Here is a 26419-nt window from a genome sequence, read left to right as displayed (position 1 = left end):
GACAGCACAGATAATTGATTTTACCATGCAAAGCCTTCAACCCTCTGCTCCAAGAAGTACGTCTAAGGTGACTGTGGTTGAAGCACCAGAGAATAAAAATCTCATTTGACATATACATTCATCTAGCAACAGAACCTGGTGAGGCTTTGCCCTAACTGAGGTACTCTGTCCGAGACTGGGACTACCTCAGTGAGAGCTGCTACCTAGTGAACTGCCATCAGCCTAATGATACAAAACTAGGGCATTTCAAATTCAGCATGACCTGGCTGAGCAGGGACATAAAGAATCAGACCAACCAGAACAGACTATGGGTACTGGAAGTTGTCTTCTCAAGACCATGCTGCTCAAGCTTAAGGAGGCAAGTGGATAGTTTGTTGAGGACTTCTTAGCCAACATCTTCTGGGACAAAACCATACCATAGATCTTCGAAGTTGCTGAAGTGGGGGCTGATTTCAGTCCTTGGACACCTGTAAGTTTCAGGGTCAGAGGCATACTAATCAAAAAGTTCTAGCACTTAACTGGTGTTCATACTTAATTCTCACTCTCCTATGTGCAGAAAAAAAGGAAAGGGCATGGTGGCATGAAGCTGAAAACAGGCATTCAGTGAAAACATCAAAAATTTAACATTAAATGAAGACAACCACACAAAAAGGAGTATCCAACAGGGGAACATACAAATTTAACAGAGCTGAAGTGAACTGAAGTGATATTGGACCCTGGCTCTACTATACTTTAACCAAGTGAGAGGAAGGAAAGATCTAGAGCATGCTCTTTGTTTACAATGCAAAGGAACTTTGCAATCTTGAAAAATTAATAGCACATTAATATGCTTACTGTGGACTCTTGGTAGCGCTCCAAACAATACACAATATGTATCAGTACAACTTAATCATTGATATGAACAAATACAATCTCTTAGGAATGTTTATAAGCTAAAATTACACTATGACTGTATTTACCCAACTCTGTGGTCAGAGACAGCTGTCAGAAATTTGTAGATACCCTCTTGCTTAATTGTTTCATGGGATCTCCCTTGCAAGTGATTTGCAGCCAAAGAGAGTAAACTATATATCTGGAAGAGCCAAAATGAATAAATCATTATTCAAACTCAAAATGAATAAAGAAATACACAGGAGTAAGACTACAAAGAGTTCTATCATAAACTACTACTTACAGGGAACATGAAACATCTGCCACTTCTTCTCTAAAGCATACAACTACAATGAGGAGTTAAGACTAAGCCCACAGAGTTTTGTATCAAGAGTATTTCTGAATTAACAAAATTCTAGCACTACGATGAACTGACACAGAGCAAAACAGTATATATAACGTAGTCTAAAAAAGTTAGCATCTGTCACTACAGAAGCAGCAATACACCAACATACTCATTTTTGTGGTTTGTAGACAAGAGCTCTACGTACTCAAGGCAGTAAGTTGTCTAAAGAGCATGAAGCATATGACCATTTTAACATCTCAATTTCCAGTGCATGTATGGACCCAACATTTAGCAATTTACAACTGACAATCTAAGTTAACTATACCTGACAGAGAGGGATTCTTTCAACTGATTAAAGAAGCAAGCCTTCTGACAGACATCACTATGCATCAGTGATGGATTCCAGAAACTGAATTGCCCCTGTGTGAGTTTCGAGATAGTTACTAGAAAATTCAGCAAAGCAAGTAGAACCTCAATAAACCTAAAGGAATGGTGAAACCACTTTCCTGAAATTCAGGTGACTAGACAGTTTTATATACATATACAAACACACATATACGTATGTGTGGTGGATAGTTGCTTGCTCAATCTCCCCCAGCAGGATGGGGGAGAATCAAAAGGGTAAAAGTGAGAAAAAATACATGGGTTGAGATACACACAGTTTAACAATTGAAGGGGAAAAAAACCCCCAAAAACTTAATTGATGCAAAGGTAGTCACTCACCACCTCCAACCAGCAGACCAGTGCCCAGCCTGTCTCCAAGCAATGGCTACTTTGGAAAAACTCCCCCCACAATTTTATTGCTGAGCATGACATTATATGCTATGGAGTATCCCTTGGGTCACTTGGGGTCAGCTATCCTGGCTGTGCCCCCTCGCAACCTCTTGCTCACTCCCAGCCTGCTTGCTGGAGGTGAGGGGCAGAATGATGCTTGCTCTTGATGCTGCACAAGCACTCTCAGCAATAGCTAAAATATTGGTGTGTTTTCAACACTGTTTTGGTCACAAACCTAAACCACAGCACCATACAGGCTGTTAGGAAGAAAAATAATTCCATCCCAGCCAAACTCAGTACAATATGCAAGAAAAATTTCTCCCCTCCCAGATACAGTTTCTGCAGACACAGTCTATATGACAGCCCCTTGGGTTATCAACAGCCTGAAGAGCAGACCCCCAAGCTGGAAGAAGCTCATGACCATTAAATATCTCAATACCATGTGCACGACTTTGGAGTAACTGTGTGAAAGTTAGCGCTTCACAGGTCAAGAGGCAAGACCCACCTCTCAAGTGTGAGGAGCCTATATTCCCTCCGTGCCAGAGAAAGTCGTGTTATAAGATTATATGGCCATAGCCTGCCGAACAAGTAATTTATCAGAGGCAGAAAGCATTTGTAGCCCCTTTCAGTAACCTGAGCTAACAGATCACTGAGCCTCAGACACTGATCTTGCTAGCCTACACTGACAGCTTTGTGCATAGTTATCATTTTTGCTCCTGCCCAGCCCTGGAGTCTGGGGTGGGGGAAGAAAGAAAAAAGAAGCTGTAAAGTGAATTACAATTCGCTACAGTGAATTATACATTTTTGAAGAGCCACTGCAAAAAGCCACGTCATTGGTAAGTGCAACTCAAAGAAAAATAAACATAAATCTGGTCTGATCCACCATGCATCATCTGGTAACAGCAGTAAACAGATTTATTTTAGGAGAATATATGTTGTCTTCAGCAGCTCTCTCTTTACACTGCTAATTAGTGGCTGTTCTTCCAATGATCTGATGACCAATTTATATTGTTTTACCCCTTCTTCCCTACCAAGAATAGATTTTGAAGATGGCCAGTACCAACTCCCCCTCTTTTTAGCTTTAGCCTTTTCACTTCCAAATTAAATCAGAAACTACACACTGCAAATTAGTTTGATTCTCTCACACACTTTGGCAGACAGGAAAAAAACAACACATTATTTTTCTACTTCTCATATCAACATTACTAACATGAATAATCCCTTGTCCTGTATTCTAAATCTGAAATCAAGGATTCGGGGGGGGGGGGGGGGGGGGGGGCGGTGGACCCAAACAAAACCCAAAAACCATTACTATATAGCATTTAAACATTTAAAGCCCTGTGAAAAGTTGGGATATAACAGAAAATAGTCTATATAGATGTAACAGCACAAGTATTCTACTAACTACTATAATTTAGTTATTAAAGTAACACTTCTACAGAAAATTACACAATTAATGAACAGATTTTTGAGGTAAACCACAGAATTTGCATTTCAAAGAGAAATTAAATACCTCTGAATGTTTATTGATTCTTGCTAGCTCTGCTGCTGTTTTCTCATCCTTAGTCTGTAGATTTTTGTCAGCTCCCAGCTCAAGCAACTTCAAAATTACACTTTTATGTCCATGCTGTGCTGCCCATATTAATGCCTGCAAAGAACAACTTCATTTCACCAAGTTTACATATGGAGCAAAAAAAGAACAGAGGTTCAATCAATAATGCAATCTTCGTAAGTTCTTACATGGCAGAATCTGGAGACAAAGACATCTTGAAAGTGGTGTTAAAGCAGAAGAATATACCAATGAGTATTTCTGAGAAATCTGTACTTAGAATCAGTTCTCGCTTTTTAAAATTTTTATCAATTACAACACACAGAAGTAAATCACTTACTGAATATCCGTTTTCGTCTTGGGCATTTATATGTGATCCATGAGCGACAAGAAGAGCAACAACCCGAGGATAGCCTTTTCTAGCTGCATACATCAGTGGAGTCATTTGTCTTCTGAAGGGGGACAGGTGAAAAAAATTATTTCAAGATATCAAAATCCAACTGCATTATCAAGCAGAGCACCTCAATTCTGTAAAGATTCTCTGTTCTGTAGAAGAACTAAGTAGAGGATGAAAGCCCAAGACACCACATTCATGCTTCAGCACAATGGTCAACTTAACAGAACATATAGATTCAGCCATTCATTTATGTCCAGTTAGCAATTTTTAAATATTTTAAGAGTTCACATTTATTTTCTGATTGAAATGAAGTTAAGAAGTCAATTGTTGTCCTCCACAAGAAGGAAACTTAGAGGAGATTAAACAAGACTTCCAGGAGTTTAGAATATAGACTGATAGTACTTCTGGGAGAAAAACTTAAAAAAACCATATCAATGTTTTACCATCTCCAAATTCAAGTAGCTCATTAACACACAAATAACTTTAACATGTCCCAGCTATGAAACACAGTAGCTTCGTGACTAAACCATTTCTGGTTTGGTTCTGAACCATCCACTTTAAAAACCAGTTTTTAAAGACCATCCCTCCTGCTGCTACCACAGACCCAGCAGCAGGACCCTCATTTAGCACACAGACCCAGCTTAATGAGAAGGGAATGGGCATAACTGCAGATCACATTTTTCACCCTACTAAAAGCAGAGAATATCAACAAATCACCCTTTTTTTTCCCCTCAATTAAAAAAAAAAACAAAACAAGTGGCAGAGACTTTAATTTTTTACTTAAATTATTTTCAAAGGACACAGCTTAAGTGATGAATTCTACATACAGTTAAATTTAAATCCAAAGCTCTGAAAAGAAATATGCAGTTTTGTGGAGGGCAAGTCATAAATCACAACCAAATATTTAAGAGGAAGAATACTAAGAACAGCTATGTACATACTTGCAAAACCCTCTCTGGTAAAAACAATGTAAGCACAAGAATCACAGGTCACACAGCTCTTGCCAGTGCACACAGGTGCAGTGCAATAGCACAGGGTGCACTCCTCACCATTCAGACACCCATCTGGAGTATGCCTGAGAGCAGTCTTCAGACAATTACATACAAATGTATGTAACCTGAAGGGATTACAATCTTAACTTTTCAAGTACTAAAACTAAACGCACATCAAAATATTTTTGTCCTTTATCCCATTTTTGTTTTCTGTTCCCAGAAGTGTATGCGTTGACACTTTCTCTCCTACATATATCCCTATTTCTTACAATTGCTGAAGTGAGTACTTACAGATACCACCTTTCCCATTATTGTTTCTTTTTTTAATATCCCAAACCCATGATGACAACAGTTTATTGATCTTATGCTTCTACTGAGATGCTTGTAAGATGAAGCCATTGTGAACTGCTCTGAATATTTTGAAAGAAAAAAAAAAAATTGCTCAAAAGCTTCTGTTAAAGAAGTATCTTTCCAGACACCTGACATTTATTCTTCAGTGGAATAAGATTGCAGAATTAAAAAAAATGCAGTATCAGAAGATAAAAATGTGGAGTTTCTAGCCACTATGAAGTAATCAGATTTAAGCCAAAATATTTTACTAGTGATGTTCAATTAAAATTTATTGTATCTTAAAATGCAATATTTTTTCCTGAAAAACTAACATGTATTGCTTTTAATGTACAGCTCTATGTCAAAAATCTGCTGTCAAAAGATTATTCTATTTTGTTAGGATATACTCGAGGGGAGGATTGCTCTTTCCAATATTGTGTTTCTTAATGATAATTTCAATACCGACCACTAGAGGGACCCCAAAAAGCATATGTATACCACAGCAGCTGTCTTTAAATACAGACTTTCTGCTTCCTTCCAGAGTATTGCTAGAACTAAGGCTTTGCTCATCCTTCCTTGTTATTGTTCATTTACAACAGGATGATATTTGGTCTTAAGCAAACATAGGTAAAAGTGCACTGAAAAAATCCAGTCATATTACAGATTTGAAAGAGCCTTATGATAGGGAAAAAAAGTCAATTACTTGGAGATAAGCAAAATTAAAGGTAACCAGGCCTTCAAGACATACCGTCAATAAGAAGAAGGAACTTGGTAATGAAATGAAGAGACTTGCATCAGTCTATAACTAATTCAATTTAGTCCAGCAACACTGCAAAAGCAGAAGTTCTGACTGAATATAAGGAGACATTTTTACCATGGGGCACAGACAATCAGTGGAACTGGTTGCTCAGAGAAGTTTTGTAGTCCCCATCTTTGGTGGGTTTCAAGACCAGATGGCAACCTAGCCCAATGTCATAGTAGAGGTGGCTTTAAGGAAGAAGTTGGACTAGAGACCTCCTGAGGTCCCTTCTGACCTGAATTACCCTGTGATCCTATGAAGATTACTGTAAAAACAGAGAAAGACTCTACAATCTGCCCCTGTAACTTAATAGCTAATGACAAGATAGCAAGATATAGATATCTACATATAGACATATACAGATATCTATAGATATCTATATTTTAAAGAATGAACAGAAGTTGATTACAACCTAAGAATTTTTAGCAACAGAAACCAAAATCGCTTGCCCAATGCGGACATTCACTCCCACACGTATTTCTATTTGGTGGCAGGTAGCCTTTGACAGATTTTCCATGCTATCATCTTTGAAGTATTTACATCTGACTGCAAAACCAGTCCATTCATACCTGTTTTCTTTTTCATTTCTTCTGCTCTCAACTTCTTTTTTCCACTTTTTTTTTTTTTTGAACTTGCAAACTGCTACTACCTCACAATTACCTTCTTCTTTTTCAAAGGAAAAATACTGAACAAAAGTCCAGAGATTACAGAAGCCTTTTGTCCAAAGAACATCATGTAGTGCTTACAGCTGTACAGTACTGCAGACAAGGTATCTGAAATCAAGGCAACAACTCAATGACATTAAAGCCACTGAAAAAGTTTCTCCATTTTTCAGAAAACCCCAATAAATATGACATTTAAAAGGTCCAGCAACATGAATATGGAATTATTACTTCAGGCATTCCATTTTAACGTTCGAGTTTTAAATTTCAAAGGCTACGAGCTGTTTCAGGATAGAAACACATAGTGCTGCATGAATCTGCAATTGCATTTTAAGCACCACGTTATATGAGGGGGTACCATTTAATGTCTTGGACACGTGCTGCATAACCACCACCTCAGAAAACAAGGTCTGTTTACACGTACGTCCACAAGAGGGAGACTAGAGCTTTTGGGAAAACAAACCTTGTTTTCCTAACCCTGCAAAGAACCCCACAAATACAACAGCAAGCTTTAAGATGCCAAATCCACTGTTTCTTGCCAAGTTGAAGAGAAATTAAATGTATTGGTACATCTTACTGCAATCTAAAAATGTATATAGAAGGTGTAGCGATAACCATCTAGATATAAGCTCTGAAGAATCCTTTCGTCATTTTGAGGAACCGGGCAGACAGTTGCGTTCCAGCAATCTGGCTTGCAGATGACCTTCTTGTCCAGACACCTGTGAAGTCCTTTTTTATGGCACAATTTGCCACATGACATTTGCCCATATTGAACATGATACCCAAGTCATAGACAGTAAATAAATAAAATCTTAAAAGGCATATAAGCAATTTATTAATTATACATGATGTCTGTTCCAACTATGTTTGCTTCCAGCTATGCAGCACCTAAATAAGAAGCAAAGAATCCTGCACTGGTCTTAGGCAAATGTAGGGGTTTTTGTTTGTTTGTTTTTATCTTTAGGTCTCCCTGCTTCTATGTTAAGGATGGAGAAAAAGAAAAAACCAAAAGGTTTTTCAGTTTTCAGGGCCACCCAAAACTTTGTATGTAACACCTACACAAAGATACAACCAGAGGTTTTTACAGGCTTGCTTCATCTTCATCCTGTCAAAAAAACAGGGCAAAACATTATCACGAGAGAGCAAGCTGAGTGGAACAGCCCTAAAAGCTACCACTTGGAGCCTCCCAGCCTCCATGAGTCACAATAAACCAGGTGATACAGTGATAACTCGCTATCTCCCTGAAAAATGTCCCCAGTACCTGTCTGTTACCACTAAGCTGAATCTGTGGTGCAGAATTCACCACACCTGGCAAACACACATTCTTATGCTTGGTATCATGCTCTCAAGCAAGACAAAGTTCATCTTCTTGGAAAATTTTAGAAGGTGGAGAGGAAGAGAAGATGTCTTCCATCTAGACACAGGTTTCCTTCCATCAGGCAGATATCTATAGAAAATTCAGTATTTCAGATTGGTGATCTTGAGAAGTATAAGCCATATGTAAAGTCATAACTGGATATGTTTATTAACTAGACCAGTGTATCACTAATATTAGAAAAAAAATACAGCAGGTAGAAAATAATTTAACCTTATAAGTTTAGTCTCAATCTTTTCTTATTGAGATCCCAAAGCAAGGAAATGATGCTACAAGACACTAATATTTTAGTCTATTGTTCTGCAAACTGAACACTGCTTCAGATAACCAGGAAGCATCTTCAGAAGCTTTTGGAGCCAGTTTCACCACTCCAGTGCTGTACATTAAGCCTGGAACTGAGAAATGAAGCGGTAATAGTGTGTCCACAGCAACCAAAGGAAAGCTATTTGCCCATTTTCTGGCTTATTGGGGTTTTAAGTGATGAGGTGGGAAACTCTATACAAGTAGTATTGGAAGAACATACTTCAGTGTAATATGAGCTGCAAGATACTTTTTCCAGGCACTATCTGCTGGAGGAAGGTAGGGGAGTCCTCTACCTTCTTGGAGCAGAACTTGTTGGGAGCATGGAACATACAGTTCTAGTAAGAAGGCTGGGCTGGAAAAGGTGACAGCTTAGTTTCAGGTTCACTAGTTTTAGGCTTCATTTCAGATTGCCAGTTCTTGTACCTTTCTGCTTCTGAACTCTGTTTACATGATTGTTTTAAAATTAAAAAAGGCATCTGTGTAAGTTCTACAGTACAGATTGGTGGGAAGGTAGACAGCTACAAAGTTACCTTCATATGACTAGAAAAATACAAAGGATGTGATTATAAAAGGGATTAGCATAAAAATTAACAATGGGGATGGCAGAACTCTATGCTATGACATTCCCAATTATCCTGCCCTGTCTTCCTACATCCTTACTCCATCACATTTTTACAAACAAGCTGGTTTAGCAAAAACATGCACACTTTGACATAAAGTAGAAAAACAAGTTAGTTACCCACATAATCAGAAACTTCTCAGACTGTTTTCAACTTTACTTTCAAAGTGGGGGTAAAGTCAGCAGTCAAGAAATTCAGCACATACATGTGAAATCTACTCCACCTTTCTAATGGAAGGGCAATTCTCTGTCACATAGAAAACCCCCGAACCAATTCTATGGAAATAACTCATGACCAGGGTAAGCTAATGGCAATGATAACAAGTTTAATATACTTGGGACAGAACGTTACTGATATAATGCTAATGGATTTCAGTGCAGGTTTTGTTTCTGTTTTACACAAAGGCTGCTCAGGTGACATTCCAAGACACCACAGTACATTGTCAGAATGCCTCTCTTAAAAATAGCATCTAATGTTGCTACTGTCCCCAAGTATTTTATACCTCTGCCCAGAAACTGTGATCAACAGTTGTAAGCCCGTCAGTACCACCATACAGTCAATACCAGCTGGGAAAAGTACTATCATCTATTTTGGTGTCTAGACTCCTTCCCCCTACCTGATGAACAAGACTCAACACTTACATTCAAAAGCTACTCTTCCAAACTCACAGAACTCACACATTTAGCATGCTTTTGACTTCTCTTAACTTGGGTAAGAGGAGGGAAGAGATGTATGGACATAGCCCAGATGAACACAGTACTTAGGTAAAGGTAATTTTGCATCTGATTTTTTTTATATTTAGTCCCTCTGTCCTGATGTTTGACCAACATAATAAAATAAGTCTTTCTGTCCTGAGTTCATAGCGCTAGAATAAAAAACTCTCTGAAAGGCATGAAGTATAATAGAGCATAACATCACAAGTTATTTTTTGCTCTGAGGTGGATAAAAGATCTTGACTCAATCATTATTAAATTCCCTGATTTTCTTGCCCCAGCCATAAAAAGCACTGTAGTGCATTAACTTTTCCCAGGCTGTTTACCTTTACTGAAATGTACTGTTTGTCATTTGGCTTGGTTAACTATCACACAATGATAATGTCAAGGTCTTTGAAATTATTATGTGGCAGTGCAGACTTACTATCTTATCAGTAGCAATAAATATCTTGCTAAAATTGAGGTGTTACACAATTGCTTTATTCTGACTATGCAACCTGAAGAGAGACCTACCTTGTGAACTGGGCAATATTGCGATGAAAATTTCCCCCTTCCATTATCATCTTCTCAAGAGGGCAAAATAGACCAAAACTTTCATCATGAAACCATTTTTGATACTCCTCAAAACTGTTCTGAATGCAACCATAAGCAAACATATGTAGGCAACTTAATACCAGACCTGAGCAGTGATTATATTTTCATGTATATGCATATGACAGTATGCTTCCAGCTCAACTTGAATCTGTACAATGACAAAAGACAAAGCTCTAGTTCCTGTAATACCCTAAAAAAAGAAAAAAAAAAATGACTTTCTGAAGACTTTTCTTTAAACATACACAAAATTCATAACCATTTTAGAGCAGAAACACTGAAGACAGACTTGGTCATTGACCAGGACTCAATTGTGCCAGAAATTTTAAGAGTGAGGGCGAAAAAAAGGCCACCCAAACAACATCAAACCTCCACATATCCCATACTCAATGAGACAAAGAGCTTATGTCAAAGTAAAGGAGGTTTCAGCCATTCACCTATTTGTCCCTCCATCTAACAAAGAGCTATTAACATGAAACATCAACTAAAAACACTCTCCTTACTGGTAAAGCCATTAGGTTTCTTTAACTCTACTTTATGCAAACAAGAACTTGGAGGTTGTCATCACCAAAATCCACATTTACTAGACAACCTATGACATGTAATCCTACCAGCAGTAAGTTAGTTATCAGTTGGTCATGCCTTTTCCTTCGGCCTAAAACAAAATCACAGCTTAACATTAATAAAACCAATGTACCTTTAAGAAAACACTGCAGGTTAAAAGAGGTTTTTTAAAAAAGACTGGTTAAGTATTTCCAGGCCTTACAAAAGGATAAAGTATATAATTTACATTCTGGAGCATGAGGGAGGTGAATGATGCAAGATAAGCAGAATAAATTTCTCAAGGTAGCATTCACTTAAACGAAGTATTCAAGCTATAGTAGCTCTACAAAGGCTATACAGAGCAGGTCTTACAATGCCTTCTTGTTTCACCTAGCCATTACCTTACTTCTTGTTTGTCTTTCTAAACTCTTCAGTCAGCACTTATGCTTTGATATACTACATTCTCATCAACAAAACTGTTTTTACATCCATCAGTACTCAGTTCCCAATTTTGGCTTAGCAAAAATATGCAAGTTACTCTACTGAACACTTTCTCCTCAGTACCCTATCCTATTGCAGAGAAACCATCTACCTACCCAGTCCTAAACTCATCTTCTTTCTTAGACTGCATTTCAAAAATCAGTTTATTTCTCACTAGTCCTTCCCCACTCCACATACACTTCATGAATTAGACAAAAAAATGGCAAGTTTCTGTGGATTACCTCCAGATGACACGTGATAAAAAAGCCTATTGGCTGCCCTGACAGTGCAACAGAGAAAGCATAAATACTAAACTCTACCTTACATGAAAGTTAAGTATTCTGCTTTGCATTCACACACATTCCAGTTGTGGACAAGAGAAGCTTCCTAAAATCATTCTGGTTCTTAAGTGCTGAGACAGCCAAATAATGTGGACCTTAGTTCTTAACACCTGAGGTAAACTGATCACACAGGAAGTACTCTCACAATAATCTCAACTCACTGACAGTTCCGATGCCCTCCTACAGAACATCCTGCTTGCTGTAATGAAACGGGTGAAATGGGATTGCAGTGCCACACAGAGGGTCTGTTTTGATCCCTTATCTTCATGGAAGCTGGTTTGTTGTGTTTCATCCCCCTGTTTCAGAAGACAGTGGAAGAAGCCCACGAGAAGCAGCAGCTGCTGCCTAGGCAGTTCTAATGATGGGAGTGGTACGCACAAATGTCAAATAATGGAAAGGAATAAAGACAGCACGAAGATTTTTGAAAAATCCAGACCTTGTCATCTAACTTCTACTTTTATTTGGTACAAACGACATTTCTGATTGCCACTTAATTTATCTTTTCATTTGAGAAAGACTACTCTTGCAAAAGTGAAAAAACCACAACTGGACACTGTATCTGATGTATGCAAGCATAACTCATATGTTAGCACAAGGTCTGAGGAAACAAAGAGATAGCAAGTAAATATTTGTATATAAAGACCAACTATGCATAACATACTCTAAGTTTATAAATAAAGTTTTGCCCTTAAAATTCCCATCTCAGAATCCAAATATTTTTTTTTTTCCTTCAAAGTTTAGCCAAAGGCCTTTCCAAACGTAAACCTGCAGCTTTGCGCTCTGGTTTACATTTTCAAACACCCAGGACAAAGTTTAATAATGCAAAGCCTGCCCGCATTTTTTAAAGAGGGATGTTTATCCTAACACCCAGCTTTCTGATGGCAACAATATGTAATTATTTCAGAGTCTGTAGCTTTCTCTTCTTTCATGAACAATTTTTAGCCTCTCTGATCAGAATAAATGAATGGCATTTAAATTTGGTACCAGACATCACACTTCACATTGGCACTTCAGCACAACTATGTTTCTTCCTTGTTTATCAGTACTATGCTCACAGTGAGGTTCAGGGCCCAGAGCAATTGAATTCTACTAATGAGAACCAACAGGCCTCCAACTCTGTTCTCTTTAGAGGGCTACACAATCCACATATCTCAGGTAATGTGGTGAAAGAGCTGTGGTATAAAAAACAAATTTCAGTTAGTTGAAAAACAAGCCGTTTCAATTTGACCCAGACAATATATCTTTTCTGCAGCAGAGGGAAGACAGTTTATCTTGGGTCAGGCCAGAATTTCTTTCTTTTTGATGCAGAATGAAACATTGCATCAGACTATGCAACTACAGACATCTCACAATGCACTGCTTCAGACTGCTGAGACACGAAGTGGTAATTCAAGAAACAATCTGTTACTTGTTTTTAAAAGGAGATTAAATCTCCTTTTAATCTGGATTATTCCAGATTGCACTAGAATAAATGTATTTTATTTACAGAGAAGTTTTCTTTTTCCATAGGAGGCTGTCTGTGAAAGGAATATAGCCAGATACCCACAGAAACCTCAAAAGGAGGACATAAATTTAAATAAACAATTAACTGATTTAACTTACATCTTTATACAGAAGAGGCAAATGGGAAAGGCAGAGGACATATTTCTTGCCCTTACACTGCAGTTAACTGAAGTAGTAAGATTAGTTTTTATCTTAAATTTATATCTTGCTCAGCTGAGGAACATACTTAAATTTAATAAAACTGATCATAGTCTTATCTTCTGAGATGTACTAGGAGAAATAAATATATAGACACTAATCTTTCCTTACACAGACAGCAGTGAAGTTACAAAAACCTAATGAAGTACACATCATCTTAACCAACAGCAGCTATGTCTATAAAGATGTCTCTGTATATTAGTAATAAATCTTATGCTGTATTCACAGACATGGGGTTTTTTGGTACCTGCAAGTAAGGTTAGGGTCAGCATTCCTTGACAGAAGCAGTTCTACAGTCTTCAGGACGTTTTCCTCTGAAGCATGCGCAGTACATGCTGCCATCAGCACAGTGTACTTATCTGTTTTGAAACTTGCAGTTAGAGAATTACATATAAAAACACCATGATAATCCAGAAGTTCCTTTAAAAGCCTTTACATTTGCTAGAGTTGTTAACTGGGTTCTGATGCTCTAAGATGTTTACAACAGGGTAAAAGACTTGTTTTTCTTCCAGTTAAAGTCACTAGTATTATCAGGTAAGATAAAGGCATCTGAGAAGAGAAGATACTCAGAAAGATGAGAGTGAATGGCAGTAGTAAAGCATCTATTCCTACTAAGTTTAGGATACTTCTTAGGTACCCAAAAAACCCAGTAGGAGCTTAACTATAGACACTTGTTTCTCAAATCTTGTTCCACACCAGTAGATTCACTCCCTGTTCCTCCCCACCTCTCCCCAAAACACAGTCAAGGAAAGAAACAGCTTACAGAAAGTTAACTGCCATGGATTAAAAAAGTGCAAGAAATGTACTATAAACACATAGCAACATCAATTTTAGGGACAACAGAGGCCCATACAAAGGACAGCTGAAGTAACAAGGCTTTATTATAGGGCTTAAGGAAAAGGAAGTAAGTTTACTAAACTAGACTACTATAGTGCAAAAAAGTATGGTCTTAAATGTGGATTTAAACAACATCTACACAGTCCATAAAGATTCATCAGGAGGAACCAGCGTATTTGCTCCAGCTCTGAAGCCAGCTGGGTGTTACATGCCACCTTTGCTCACAAATCAGAATTGTACACCCCTGCTGTTTGCCCACAGAACAAGGGAGATCTCCTTTCCCATAGTTCTCCTGAAGATATGTGGGAAGCATCAAACCTCAAGGACTTTAGCGAGTTAGTTGGCCCTACAGTCAATTAGAAGACTGCCATTGGAATAACTGCCCTTTTACTTATTGCACAAACTTGTTCACAAGTTCAAACATGCCTTTAACAATTTGTTTTAACAAGTATAATTTTAGCTGCACATACTTCAGACCGTACCATGAAGTGTTACAACATATTTGCTTACTTTCTTGTAAGATTTTAAGACTGTGTATATATTAACACCTTTATTCTTCAACTGAGCTCAGATTTTATTATATTTAAACATGAGAAGTTTGTTATGCACTTTACCCCCCTCTGCTCTACTTTATTTCTCACCACTTCTTGTCCCCCACCCCTCCAACCAAAGACCTTAGTTTTGCATTTAAATTAATCTAGTTTCTTAATACATCATCTTTTAATTTTCAACTACCTCATGTAGAATTTCTAACACATATAAATCAGCATGTTAAATGAAAATTAAGTTTCAGAGAGCCACTTAAACTCCTGAACAGTAAGCAATTAATCCTTCAGTAAATTATTTGATACAGTGACAGATTTTTACTCAAAATGGTTATCAATAACATATCACAATAACATATAACAATATCAATAACTCAACCTGGTTATCAATAACAACATGAATGGAAAGATGGCAGGACTTTGAACAAAGGTATGGATAAGCACCATTAATCTGGGAATGATATTTAGGAGAAACCTGTAGTAGTATTTGTATTCAGTACTTCATGTAGTGATAAAGAGTGGGAAATTAATTTCTGTTAGCCTACCTATAGTTTATACATGTGAGCAAGAGAAGAAGGGGAAGAAACACCTTAAAATTCTCAGGTTTCTCTTTTGCAGAGAAAAACTGGTAAGAGACTGCAAAAAAGATTAGTTTATGTTCAGCCTAGTTGAAAAATCCAGAAAAGCCAGTGAATTTACTCCTCAAGGATGCTGCATTCTGATCCCATCACATAGCGAATGCTGCCTTAATTCCTTGTTTTTCACGACTACGAAAAAGAGTAAAATTAAGTAACTACCTACAAAGAATGACCGAAATGTGACAAAAGGTGATTAACAGTATAGCTATTATTACGATTGTAAACATTACAGGATTATTAGTATAGGATCACTTGTGTGATTGCTTGCTGATGTAAAAAAAGCAGCAGGACCAGTAACATTTACTACCACTTCAGGATGGCATAGCTTTCCTGAACACGTGGCCTGACCTGAATCAATGACTTTCAAGACTGTTCCTGAGTGGACAGTACTCTGTTGCACATATGCCCTAGCTACTGTTTCCCTACACAGACCAACAGGGAAACAAGCGAAGAAACTTGATCCTAGCAAGGTGCCACTTAGGGCAAACACAGTTGGTCACACACTGAAAAAATGCCATGCATGTTGGTTAACTGGTCAGCTGAAACTGCTGCCCATAGCAGTTTCTGCCCCATTTATAGCTCTACTGCCATAAACAAGGAACAGGTATGAGTTGTAGGCAGCCACATGGAAGTTCTCTGAAGTTGGCTACAAGGACAGTAACTCGAAGGCATGACTGCTTTTGGTGCAGGCAATCTACTCTGATCTCATACTCTCATCAGCTGCTAAGAAGTTCAAGAAAATTTTCAGAGCCAGACTTGTACCATCTGCATTTCAGTCTACTACTGTAACAAATATCAGCAAGTTACCAGAAAATACGATCACCGCTTTTATGTACTTGGCAGTATTGTGTGTTGCATCAGTTTCTTCTGTACTGCAATGTTTTTTCTTGAACTTCCATAAATCTTTCAACACAATGAAAAAGAAGGAAAACAACCACAGTTTAAGTAGGAAAAAGTTATCATTAAGCCAGAAAAATTGACAGAGGAACTGATAGAAGCTCCACTGAACTCTTGCAGAAAAGGGCAATCTAGTAACACGCTAAAGAAGTTTTCACTTAATAGAAAAATTGTGCTCTAGTTTTAGAGTAGTTCACATTAGTCTCCCACAAACGGGAAAGCTACTGCTGTTGGTTGGGATTCTAGCTAGTTTCTGCATGTACATACTTCGTAACAGGACCAAACAAAGGAAGTTTTAACTGTACAACTTTATCCTAGAATTCTTGAACAACTATTTCTAAACACTCTTTTTAAAAAAGTACTTGGGGATTGGGAGGTGGAGGGCGGGAAAGACAGAATGAGAGAAAAAGAACAAGAAAACCCATTAACTGATTCCAGATCAGTTCCAAGAACATCATTTTTACTTTAAAACTACTGCTTTTACTTCAAAACTGTGAAAGCTAGACTAGGTCCCAGCTCCACTGTGAACTTTGATTTTTTTTCCCTATATATGTAAAAAGAGAAAAAGGATAGAACAATGTCTGGTACTAAGCATTACTGGCCAGTATTTTTCATTCACATCTTACCTATTTCAAAACGTGCATTAGCACCTCTGTCCAGAAGAAGACGCGCTACCGCAAAGTCAGCCACACTGGCAGCACACATCAGGGGAGTCCATCCAAACTGAAAGCTAGATTCTATGCTTATACCTGTCAAAATTTAAGATACTAAAATCATAAAGCTGCACCACAATAAACATGCTTTTTATAAACCTTACTCTCAATATGTCTCATTACAAAGGTTACACAGTTTGCGTTTAGTCCTAAGGAGAGAAGTCTCTTACACCATTTTAATTTTTTAATACACCTTTATCTAGAACACCAGAAAACAACTTTTAGAACTGACACCAAGGAAGCTCAGTTCTCAATCCAAGAAGTTAAGTACCACTGAAAGACTACATTTAAAAAAATGTAAGTAATAAATTTAGCTGCAAAAATAATTTCAGAGCAGTACACAGAATCTCTGTTTTCTCCACTTATGTGCAATACCTTTCTTCAATCAAAATGAAAAATTTTGATTCTTGCTAAGCCAAGTGGACTGCTGTGGAAGCAAACTGCTTGTCAGGCAACTAAGATCATATTGACTAGGGTTTTCCTGCTTCACAGCTCCTTTTCTTCTCTGCCTTGCCAGGCAGTTAACTAGAAGAGACCATTTTTGCATTCAGTACTAACAAAATATTATCTCCATAGAAAGAAGAAATAGAAGATTATGCAAGATTCAGTCACAATCACCAGATTTGTTTGTTACTCTTTATAATAGCCACATCTTCCTTTGTGGCTAGAAGTAAGCTTGCCAAACAGCCCTCTCAAATTCACCAAGAACCAAGTGCCAGACCAAGATAGTAATCCGACAACTTCCAAATAAAAATCTCTACACGTTTTTGCAATAAGAGGAATCACCCCTCCTTCAATCCTTCCTCAAATATGGCCTCCTCTAGAATAGTTTCCATCAGCTGTTTCCATATTAGTCCAACAGTGATTATGGATAATCAAAAATACTTCTTTAAAAGAGACAGCTCTGGAAAATACCAAAACTGCCCTAAAAAATTTGTGACAGTCAAGCTCCATGCATACCTTTTCATGCAAAATGTATATTTGCTTCCCTGCCTTGGTAGTTTGTCAAAGATGTGCTCAGTGTAGCAACATAAAGCCATTAAAGCTGAGGGAGTAACAGGTCACTGCTCTTGGATTGGTTCTTCAACTGTTGAAGATCTGGAGTTGTAGAAGTGATCAGTAAAGAGGCAACATTCAATGAAAGCCAGGTGTGGAAGCATTCTAACACCTCTAACACCTGCAAGCCACAGAATTTATGATAAAATCTTCTTAGTAATGCATACATACTAGCTGCAGTCCTTAATGTCGCAGCATGCCAGTTTATCTGCAGTATACAAAACACTTCATTGAAGTCCACAGCAAAGTACTACAAGGGGAGCCAGCAAGCCTCCCTTCGCAGTCAAATCTGAACTTCCTTGTAGACAAGTCACTCAAGAATTTAGAAAGTGTGGCATCCAACAGCCCACTGAAGTAACACTAGTAAGAACGGAATACCAGAAAGCTGGCACTGTCAGCCTTAACAAGGCCCTTTTCCTCTTAAGAAGAAAAGCAGTCCATGCAACCATCTAGAGCTTTTTATTTTAATACATATCTGAACATTAGTGACAAAGCATCTATTTGGCAGGCATATAGAGACTTATTAAAACTCAAGAAGGTATTTTCCTCGCTGCTTTCTTTACACATATAGCAAACAGTATCTGCCACGATGCTGGCAAGTAGATGCTAGAAGTAGAATGGTCTATTTGGCAATGAAATGTCAAACCTGTGTTACAGCTTGTTTGTCCTTCATGGTCTCCTGCCATCTTTGTAGTGACTGCCTTGAAGTACCATGCAGTATGAAAGTCACAATGCAAACCAGCTAGAGTGCCGGGGAAGACCAAGAAAGGACAACTGAAATAGTAAGTCATGTTGCTTCTTGGCTGCATGGTTATACAAGTTGTTGACTTAACCAGAAACGTCTCCCCCTGGTTACTACTCAGACTCTCTCATTACAGGACCTGTTCTTGAAGTAAACAGCGTTAGTTTAGCATTTAAAATGGCCCTTAAGAAGTCCTATAAGGTAACAGTGAAGCCCAGAAAAAAATTTGTAGTAAAAAAAATCAAGCCAGATGCAACAGCCAGAGAGGTGAGGCTGCCGCAGCTCCACACCCCCAGGTCCAACCACTATCGATGCTGAGCGTGTATTCCCAGCAGACACACACATACACCACCAGCCACACTGATCAACACAGACACACAGAGCACTCGTGAACACAGACAGCACCAATGGTATCATCCTGCTCCCTTTTGGGATAGATCTATCTCCTCCTGCTGGCATCAGAGACACACGGGCCTCTGACCACCTGTCCCACTCCTGGGGCTGGCACATTCTTTCACTCTTGTCTCTACAGTCCCTGGGTGCTGGCACCCAGGCACAAGGGCCCTATGACAGCCCAGGGAGTCCCTTCCTCTGCGACCATTATTTGGGTTCTTGCCTGTCCCAGGCCTCTCTGCTCCTCTGGGCTCGTGGAGACGGGCCTGTGATGGGCTGATGGCTTCCACGACGGGCCTGGGAGGAGCTTGGCCAGGGTGTTATTAGGGCTTTACCACCTTCCATTACCTCTCTGTGTTCCTTTGTGGGTGTGAGCAGAGGAGCTTTTCAGTCACATAACCTCACAAATTATGTCTACGAGGCAAAGCAGATACAACATTCTTTCTTACAATCCGAGTTACAGATAAATATCCTCCTCTTTAAGCAGGAATGGGGAGAAATACGTTCTGGCCCCAGATGAGCTCTACAGCAGAAACTACATGAAGCATGTGAATAACGGTGAAGTAAAAGAACAGCAAAGGAAAAATTATGTTCTTTCTGTGATTACTGCAGTTTCTCTGGTATCTCTTTCAGATATTTTGTTGACTGTGGCTAATAATAGCTATGGTAGAAAGGCTGTTTTTATACAGAAAAATGTAACCTCGGATTCATAAAGGTTAACAAGGTGATGCCCGAAGAACTACAGCCAACCTCTACATACAGCTTTTTATGCTAAGTAATTCCATGTTTGACAGCAAAAAAATGAGGTCTTGAAAAACTTTCATTTAGTTTGAGAACAGCTCTTAGTATTAGAATTCATCCACATTCAGACCCAATTTATCTGAGGGAAAAGTTCTAAAGCCATAGAATCATAGAATGTTTTGGGTTAGAAGGGACTTTAAGGATCATCTAGTTCCAACCCCCCTCCCATGGGCAGGGACACCTTCCACTAGACCACATTGCTCAAAGCCACATCCAACCCCATACAGACCCCTGAGCAACACCACTCGTCACTGCTCTCCGCTTGGACATCAAGCCGTTGACCGCAACTCTTTGAGTGCGACCATCCAGCCAATTCCTTATCCACCAAGTGGTCCATCTGTCAAATCATGTCTCTCCAATTTAGAGACAAGGATGTCATGCAGGACAGTGTCAAACGCTTTGCACAAGTCCAGATTGATGATGTCAGTTGCTCCTCCCTTATCCACCAATGCTGTAACCCCATCATAGAAGGCCACCAAACTTGTCAGGCATGATCTGCCCTTAGTGAAGCCACGTTGGCTGTCACCAATCACCTCCTTATTTTCCATGTGCCCTAGCATGGTTTCCAGGAGGATCCACTCCATGATCTTGCTGGGCACAGAGGTGAGACTGACTGGCCTGTAGTTCCCTGGGTCTTCCTTTTTTCCCTTTTTAAAAATGGGGCTTATGGTTCCTCTTTTCCAGTCAGTGGGAACTTCCCCAGACTGCCACAACTTCTCAAATATGATGGATAGTGGCTTAGCCAGTTCCCTTCAGACCTGCAGATGCATCTCATCAGGTCCCATGGACTTGTGCACCTTCAGGTTCCTTAGATGGTCTCGAACCTGATCTTCTCCTACAGCAGGCAGTTCTTCATTGTCCCAGTCCCTGCCTTTGATTCTACAAGACTTCTCTCATAGAAGTATTGATTTCTTTTTAAGTCTGTCACCACTTTGTGCTGTGGTTCCACAATACCTTAAAGCTGAGTTACATCAGAGCTGCTGCTGTCTCCCACTGCTGGGCCAGCTGTGGTTCTCATCTGACTCAGGGTTCAGAGTTCTAAACTGGCTGAAAAATTATTCACACACACAGACCCCCTACTCCCACAGATTACCACTACTTTAATTCCCTGAACTGGCTCACAAAAGATGAGATGAGGTCCGGCACTCATGCAAAGATAGGAGTGGAACAGACTGCTGAATGAAAACAAGAAAGAGGATGTGACTGTAGCTATATCTTTGATCAGCCTAAACTGTCATGAGGTCATGACTTTCGATTCGATTTGAGGAAAATGAACACATGAATAATATGGTCTTAAGTATTTTACTCCCAAAGCAGACCAAAATGCTCAAGTCATCTTTGAACCTGCTCCTTGCTTGCATTACTTTTTGTGACACATACTCAAGAAACTTGTTCTTAGTATGTTGCCATTTTATAGGAGGGCTAAGAGAAGACATTGTGCTTGTCCACCTCCTAAAGCAGCTCTGTAGAACTGCCTCAGCACCAAAGATTCTTAAAGCAATGGCTAAGCAAGCCAGAAGACAACATGTTCTCACTCTACCTGAAAGAATGGCCCCAACTGTTGCTAGGAAATCCACTTCCAACACAAATCCTGAGTTTGGTCAAGTGCTGGTAGCGAGCCTCCTACAAGCTCTACTGAACATACACTAAAGGTAACTCTGGAGGCAAAGATTTAATCTGACTGAGCATTGATTCTCTGAAGGACAATGTTACCTTTCTTCAAAAATGCCTCCCTGTTAGAGAGGCATTGTGTTCTACTGCTCTGCAGGACAGTACTGGATGGGTCAAAATTTACTGTTAATCATATTTTCAGGAAATGATATTCTCTTGTGATACTGCCTTGTACATTTCAGGAGACAGGACACTAGACTACAGGAATCTCTGGCCTGACCTTACGCTCTTACAGATACCTATTATCATCTTCCAATAGCATAGAACTGCTCATTATGTAGCAGGCATCAACACAGAAAATGAACTATTGCTGTTTGACTGCAATACAAGCAGTCAAGCATGGCTGTAACAAAACAATTAAGCAATCTGATGCACAGACATCACTAAAAACTCTACCTATAAATATGAACATATTTTCTCAAAGCAAAACAGAAGACATATTTCACTCTGTATTACGACTCTGTGTTTCAGCCTGTGCAATAGTTTTTACTTAATTTAAAAAGAAAACCATTTCCCCACTGTAGTGAGAAACAGTCTTCTTCTAAAAGGGCAACTAATGTCTTTGTTTTAAAACTCAGAAAAAACCATTGCTAACCAGAAAACTACTTTCTTCCAGCCATAAGACAGATTTTCCTCAGATAACAAGCTCTTGGCTACTATATTCTGCTTGCTTGCTGAAGCAGAACTTCCTGACAATTATCACTAGGCAGGTCAACTCAGCTATGCAGTTTTTCATTGCCCTGGATGCTTCAATAAGTGATCCAATCCTCCTAACACTGAATAACAGAAACACATTACAGACAAATACTGAGGAACAGAACAGGGAGAAAGGCTTTTAGTGTTAAGACAAACTACTTTTTAGTGACAAATGCCACATAAACCCTATTAGACCTTTCAGAATTACAAAATCTTTGTCCAGCTGATGTTGCCAGGACAGCAGTATTACACAGGGCACATACCAGAACCTTAACAGTGCTGTGAGTGAGAATAAAAAAAAAAACAACCCCCCAAAAAAAAACCCAAAGGAATTTCCAAAGTGGGGGAGCATTAAAACAAAAAAAGTCAGCCTCCTCTTCCTGCCCCCCCTCCCCCAAGCAACTTTCAACACCAAATTAAGACCACCCACTGAATTCTCACTCTCAATTTAAACCACCTCAAATTCATTGTTTGTAATTGATATTTTCAGGTTAAAAAGGCATCTGAAAACAAAGAAACACCTTATTTGATAGCTCGCACATTTCACAATTTTCAGGGCTCCTGCTTGACGTAAGAAATAAAAATTAGAAGGAATTTCCTGCAATACCACATACTGAGTCACTGAAAAAGTAATTTCATCTTTAAAATAAGAGTTTATATCCTGTATTGAAAACATTCACATATTCCTACATGCACTCAACACATTACTTTGAAACGAGAACTTCGAAGCTTTAGAATTCTTGCCAAGTTCAATTAAAAATATTCAACTTCATAACTGACTTTCCTCACCGGAGTTCAAGAGTTCTTCAATTAATGACACATCACCATGAAATAGAGCTTTCTTTAACGCTTCATTCTTGTCCGCCTGCAACATTTGATCCAACTGCTAGATAAGCAAAGAGAAGTTAAGTCAAAACCTAGTAACTGTTTCAAGGTAAAAAGTACAGCTTGATTTCAGTATAAAAGCACTAATGATCTCTGTAAGGACAAAGCAGGGAAGGGGAGGGAGCAAGGCAAAACTTTCCTTCTTCCGTCTCTGTAGACCTGCTTAGGGCCTACTATAAAACATAAAGTTGTAAAATTAACTTTTCAGAAAGGATCCATTCTCTGAAACTATAAATATCTTCTTTCTCAACAGACCTGCTATCCTCCTACGCCGCTCTCAGTTTTTCTTAGTGGTATTTGATTTCAGTTAAGATTCTTTTTCATCTTTTGGCACTGGAAAAACGTTGCAACACATTTCTGTACCTTTTTTGTACATTTCACATGTTGAGAAGCACAGCACTAAAAAATATATGTATCAGACATAAAAGTTAGTTTGGGGCAACACAGCTCAATGAGTAGCTGTCTGGTTTAACACAGCATGAATCCACTGCTGGAAAGTCTTACCATTCCTCTTTCATCCTACTCCTGTGGTAGCAGAGGTATTTGTGTTGCTGCATCATAAAAGATCTAGCTGAAGAATGCCCTGACCAAAGACTAGTTTATGATCAGACAAGTTGCCCGATTCAAGTTCCTTTCAAAAGCATCACAGATTTGTTCTCTATTAAAGCTGCAGATGCAGCTGAAGATTACTGCTAGCATTATCTAGATTATACAAAACACATAAACCAATAAGTGGAGGACTATTCACTAGTTTCTTTGCAGACAGAAGTGGGTATGGAAAGAAAAGAAGTCCTATTTCATGATAAGTTTTGAAGTCATAACATGAGAACTTCGAATTACTCAATTTTCCCCAGCACACTGTAGTCTATCTTTCCAACAACTTTTGTAACGATTTTAATAAGTGCTTAGTGTCTAGACAACCAAAGGTGAGAGAGAAACAGCCAATATAATAATTTAGCCCTACTTTTGTTCTGCTCAGCCAACAATGTCCAAATAATGCCTATCTTTGGATAAGAACCTCCATTTAAAGATCAAGGCCCCTGAAAAAACTGACTATAACCTTTAGCAAGAGTACTGCAAGTATTGAGTTACTTCCATTTTCCAATTCCGGCCATCAGACAAACCAACGGCTAAAAAGCCTTGCAGAGTCTCCCTCTACCTCACACTATCAGATGCCTCACACCTATTAGATGCAATAAAATCACTTAAATCTTTAGGTTAGCGAGAAAGAGACTCAGAGATTTAAGATATAAAACAGCTTTACAGGCCCCCAGTCGCTTTCAAATTTGTCCTCGTCTTAAAATAGGGACGAGGGTTTGCTATTAAGGGGGCAAAAACCGTTTTAAACAAACGCTGAGGTTTTATGTGAGAAGACAAACCCCCCAAATTTAGGTTTTCTTGACTCCCGGCTTGAGGGTACACCGCCACTACCATGCTAAGAAATAATCACAGAGGAGGCACCAGCCGCAGCCCCTCCCGAGGCCACCCTCCTCAGCGAGGCCCACCGAGCCCCGCTCCCCTCACCGCTGTTTCAGGCCGAGGCCGCCTCCCTGAGGAGGCGCTTGGCCATCTCCCCAAACCCGAGACCCGCCCCCCCCCCCGGCCGCAGGCCCCAGCCCGGGGGCGCCGGCAGCGGAGAGGCTTAGCCCCACCTGCGGCTCACGCCGCACGACGCCGATATCCCAGCCGTCCTCGTCGCTGTCGTCGTCCTCGTCCCCCCCCGCCACGACGCGGGATCCCCACGGCGCGGCGGCCATGGCGTTCGCGCGCGGTCGCCTGGGCGCCGGCGGGTCACGTGGCCCCGCGGCGGCCGCGCCGCTTTCCCGCGCGCGAGGCTCTCGCGGGGCTTCTGAAGGGCCCGTCGCGTGCCGGCTGCGTCGCGACCCGCCGCCGGCGATGGCGCCGGCGATCCCTCCGGGCGGGCTCCTCACGGCGCGGCCGGCGTCCGCTTCTGGGCGAGGCAGCCGTCGTTCCTGAGGGGAAAGGGGTAGCCCGGTCTGTGCCGGTGATGGCGTCGCAGCGTGCGGGAAAAGAAACCAATCAAACTTACGGTTATAAGCACGTGGGAGCGCAACGTGGCTTTACGAGTGGCTCCGCTGTTCTGTGGGGCGTTGGGTAGCGCAGCAGGGCTGCGTGTGGAGTTGCCTCTCTAGGTCTACGACTGGTATATGCGCGTAAATCCAAGGTAAACGATAATGTTTTCTCTCTTTAATTTCTGTCATCGTTAATACGCTCTTAAAATGCCACCTAGCCTAATAGCAGTCAGTTGCGTTGCTCACGTGTATGTACGCGCGTTGTGACACAGCCGAAGCCTATGGTGGTGGCAGTTCCATGGGGAAGGTTGAACAGCAGCCATGCCTAGCGAGTTAAATTTTCACCCTGCTCCCTCCCACCTGGGTATATACGGGCATTACTTTCAATTTTGGAATTGTCGTTAGATTTCTTTCTAATGACAGGTAATGCTGTCTCATCCATCATAAGGTTCACTTGAAACTCCTTGGGAACAACATTCTGTATTTCATCCACAGGCAAAACTGCTCTTTGAGCTCAGCGCAGACCTTGTCTCAGTTTGAAATGAATTTGTTCTTCCACTGAATGGAAGAGAACAGAAGGGAAAAAGTCTGGTCATGGAGAAAAGACAGGCACTGGTACAGAACGGTGAGTGTAGTCCTTGTGCCCATGACAGTGTAAAAGTGTAATTTTTGGGAAGTTCATTTTAACAAAAATTTCGCTCATCTTAAATCAGAAGGTGACTGTGAAGCATGTATTCCTTTTTTCTTTTCTTTCTTTTTTTTGGTGCCATGCCACATGTAAGGCAACTTTCTCCATGTTGGAATTTGCAGGTTGGTTAGAGGTGTGCTTAGAACATATTAAGTGCTATAAAAATTGCACCTATTAAAAAAAAACCCCAAACCAAACATGGTCTGCATATTTCAATTGTGTTCTCCTGACATTTTTAACAGCCGTTTTTTCTGGATTGTAGTTGCTTGTCTGTAAAATATGACAACCTGTTTGCATAAAAGTATTATGAAAGTCAGGTTATTAACAGTGAAGAACTCTGGTACAGAGCTAGCTGAACATTTTAAATGAACTCCCATGAAAGAAACTTCCAGTTCTGGAAACTTGATAGAAATGCAAAAACCTTCCGTTTCACACAGC

At 39.8% G+C, this 26419-nt stretch overlaps 1 protein-coding gene across 1 annotated transcript in view; it reads right to left on the bottom strand.

Moving 5' to 3' along the window:
- ASZ1 (ankyrin repeat, SAM and basic leucine zipper domain containing 1) overlaps positions 1–25025 on the bottom strand; it is a 43471-nt gene extending 18446 nt beyond the window's left edge. Inside the window, exons 1-7 of the mRNA XM_030015105.1 lie at positions 24913–25025; positions 23165–23261; positions 16930–17052; positions 13634–13745; positions 3880–3991; positions 3504–3638; positions 960–1072 (exon numbers count right to left, since the gene is read on the bottom strand). Coding sequence (XP_029870965.1) covers positions 960–1072; positions 3504–3638; positions 3880–3991; positions 13634–13745; positions 16930–17052; positions 23165–23261; positions 24913–25017 — 797 coding nt within the window. The 5' untranslated portion in view covers positions 25018–25025. The remainder of the gene's footprint in view (positions 1–959; positions 1073–3503; positions 3639–3879; positions 3992–13633; positions 13746–16929; positions 17053–23164; positions 23262–24912) is intronic.
- Positions 25026–26419: the final 1394 nt, after the last annotated feature.

The sequence above is a fragment of the Aquila chrysaetos genome, chromosome 5, assembly GCF_900496995.4.
Source record: "Aquila chrysaetos chrysaetos chromosome 5, bAquChr1.4, whole genome shotgun sequence".
In the NCBI taxonomy this organism is placed as follows: Eukaryota; Metazoa; Chordata; class Aves; order Accipitriformes; family Accipitridae; genus Aquila; species Aquila chrysaetos.
This window is presented reverse-complemented; position numbering and strand designations above follow the sequence as displayed.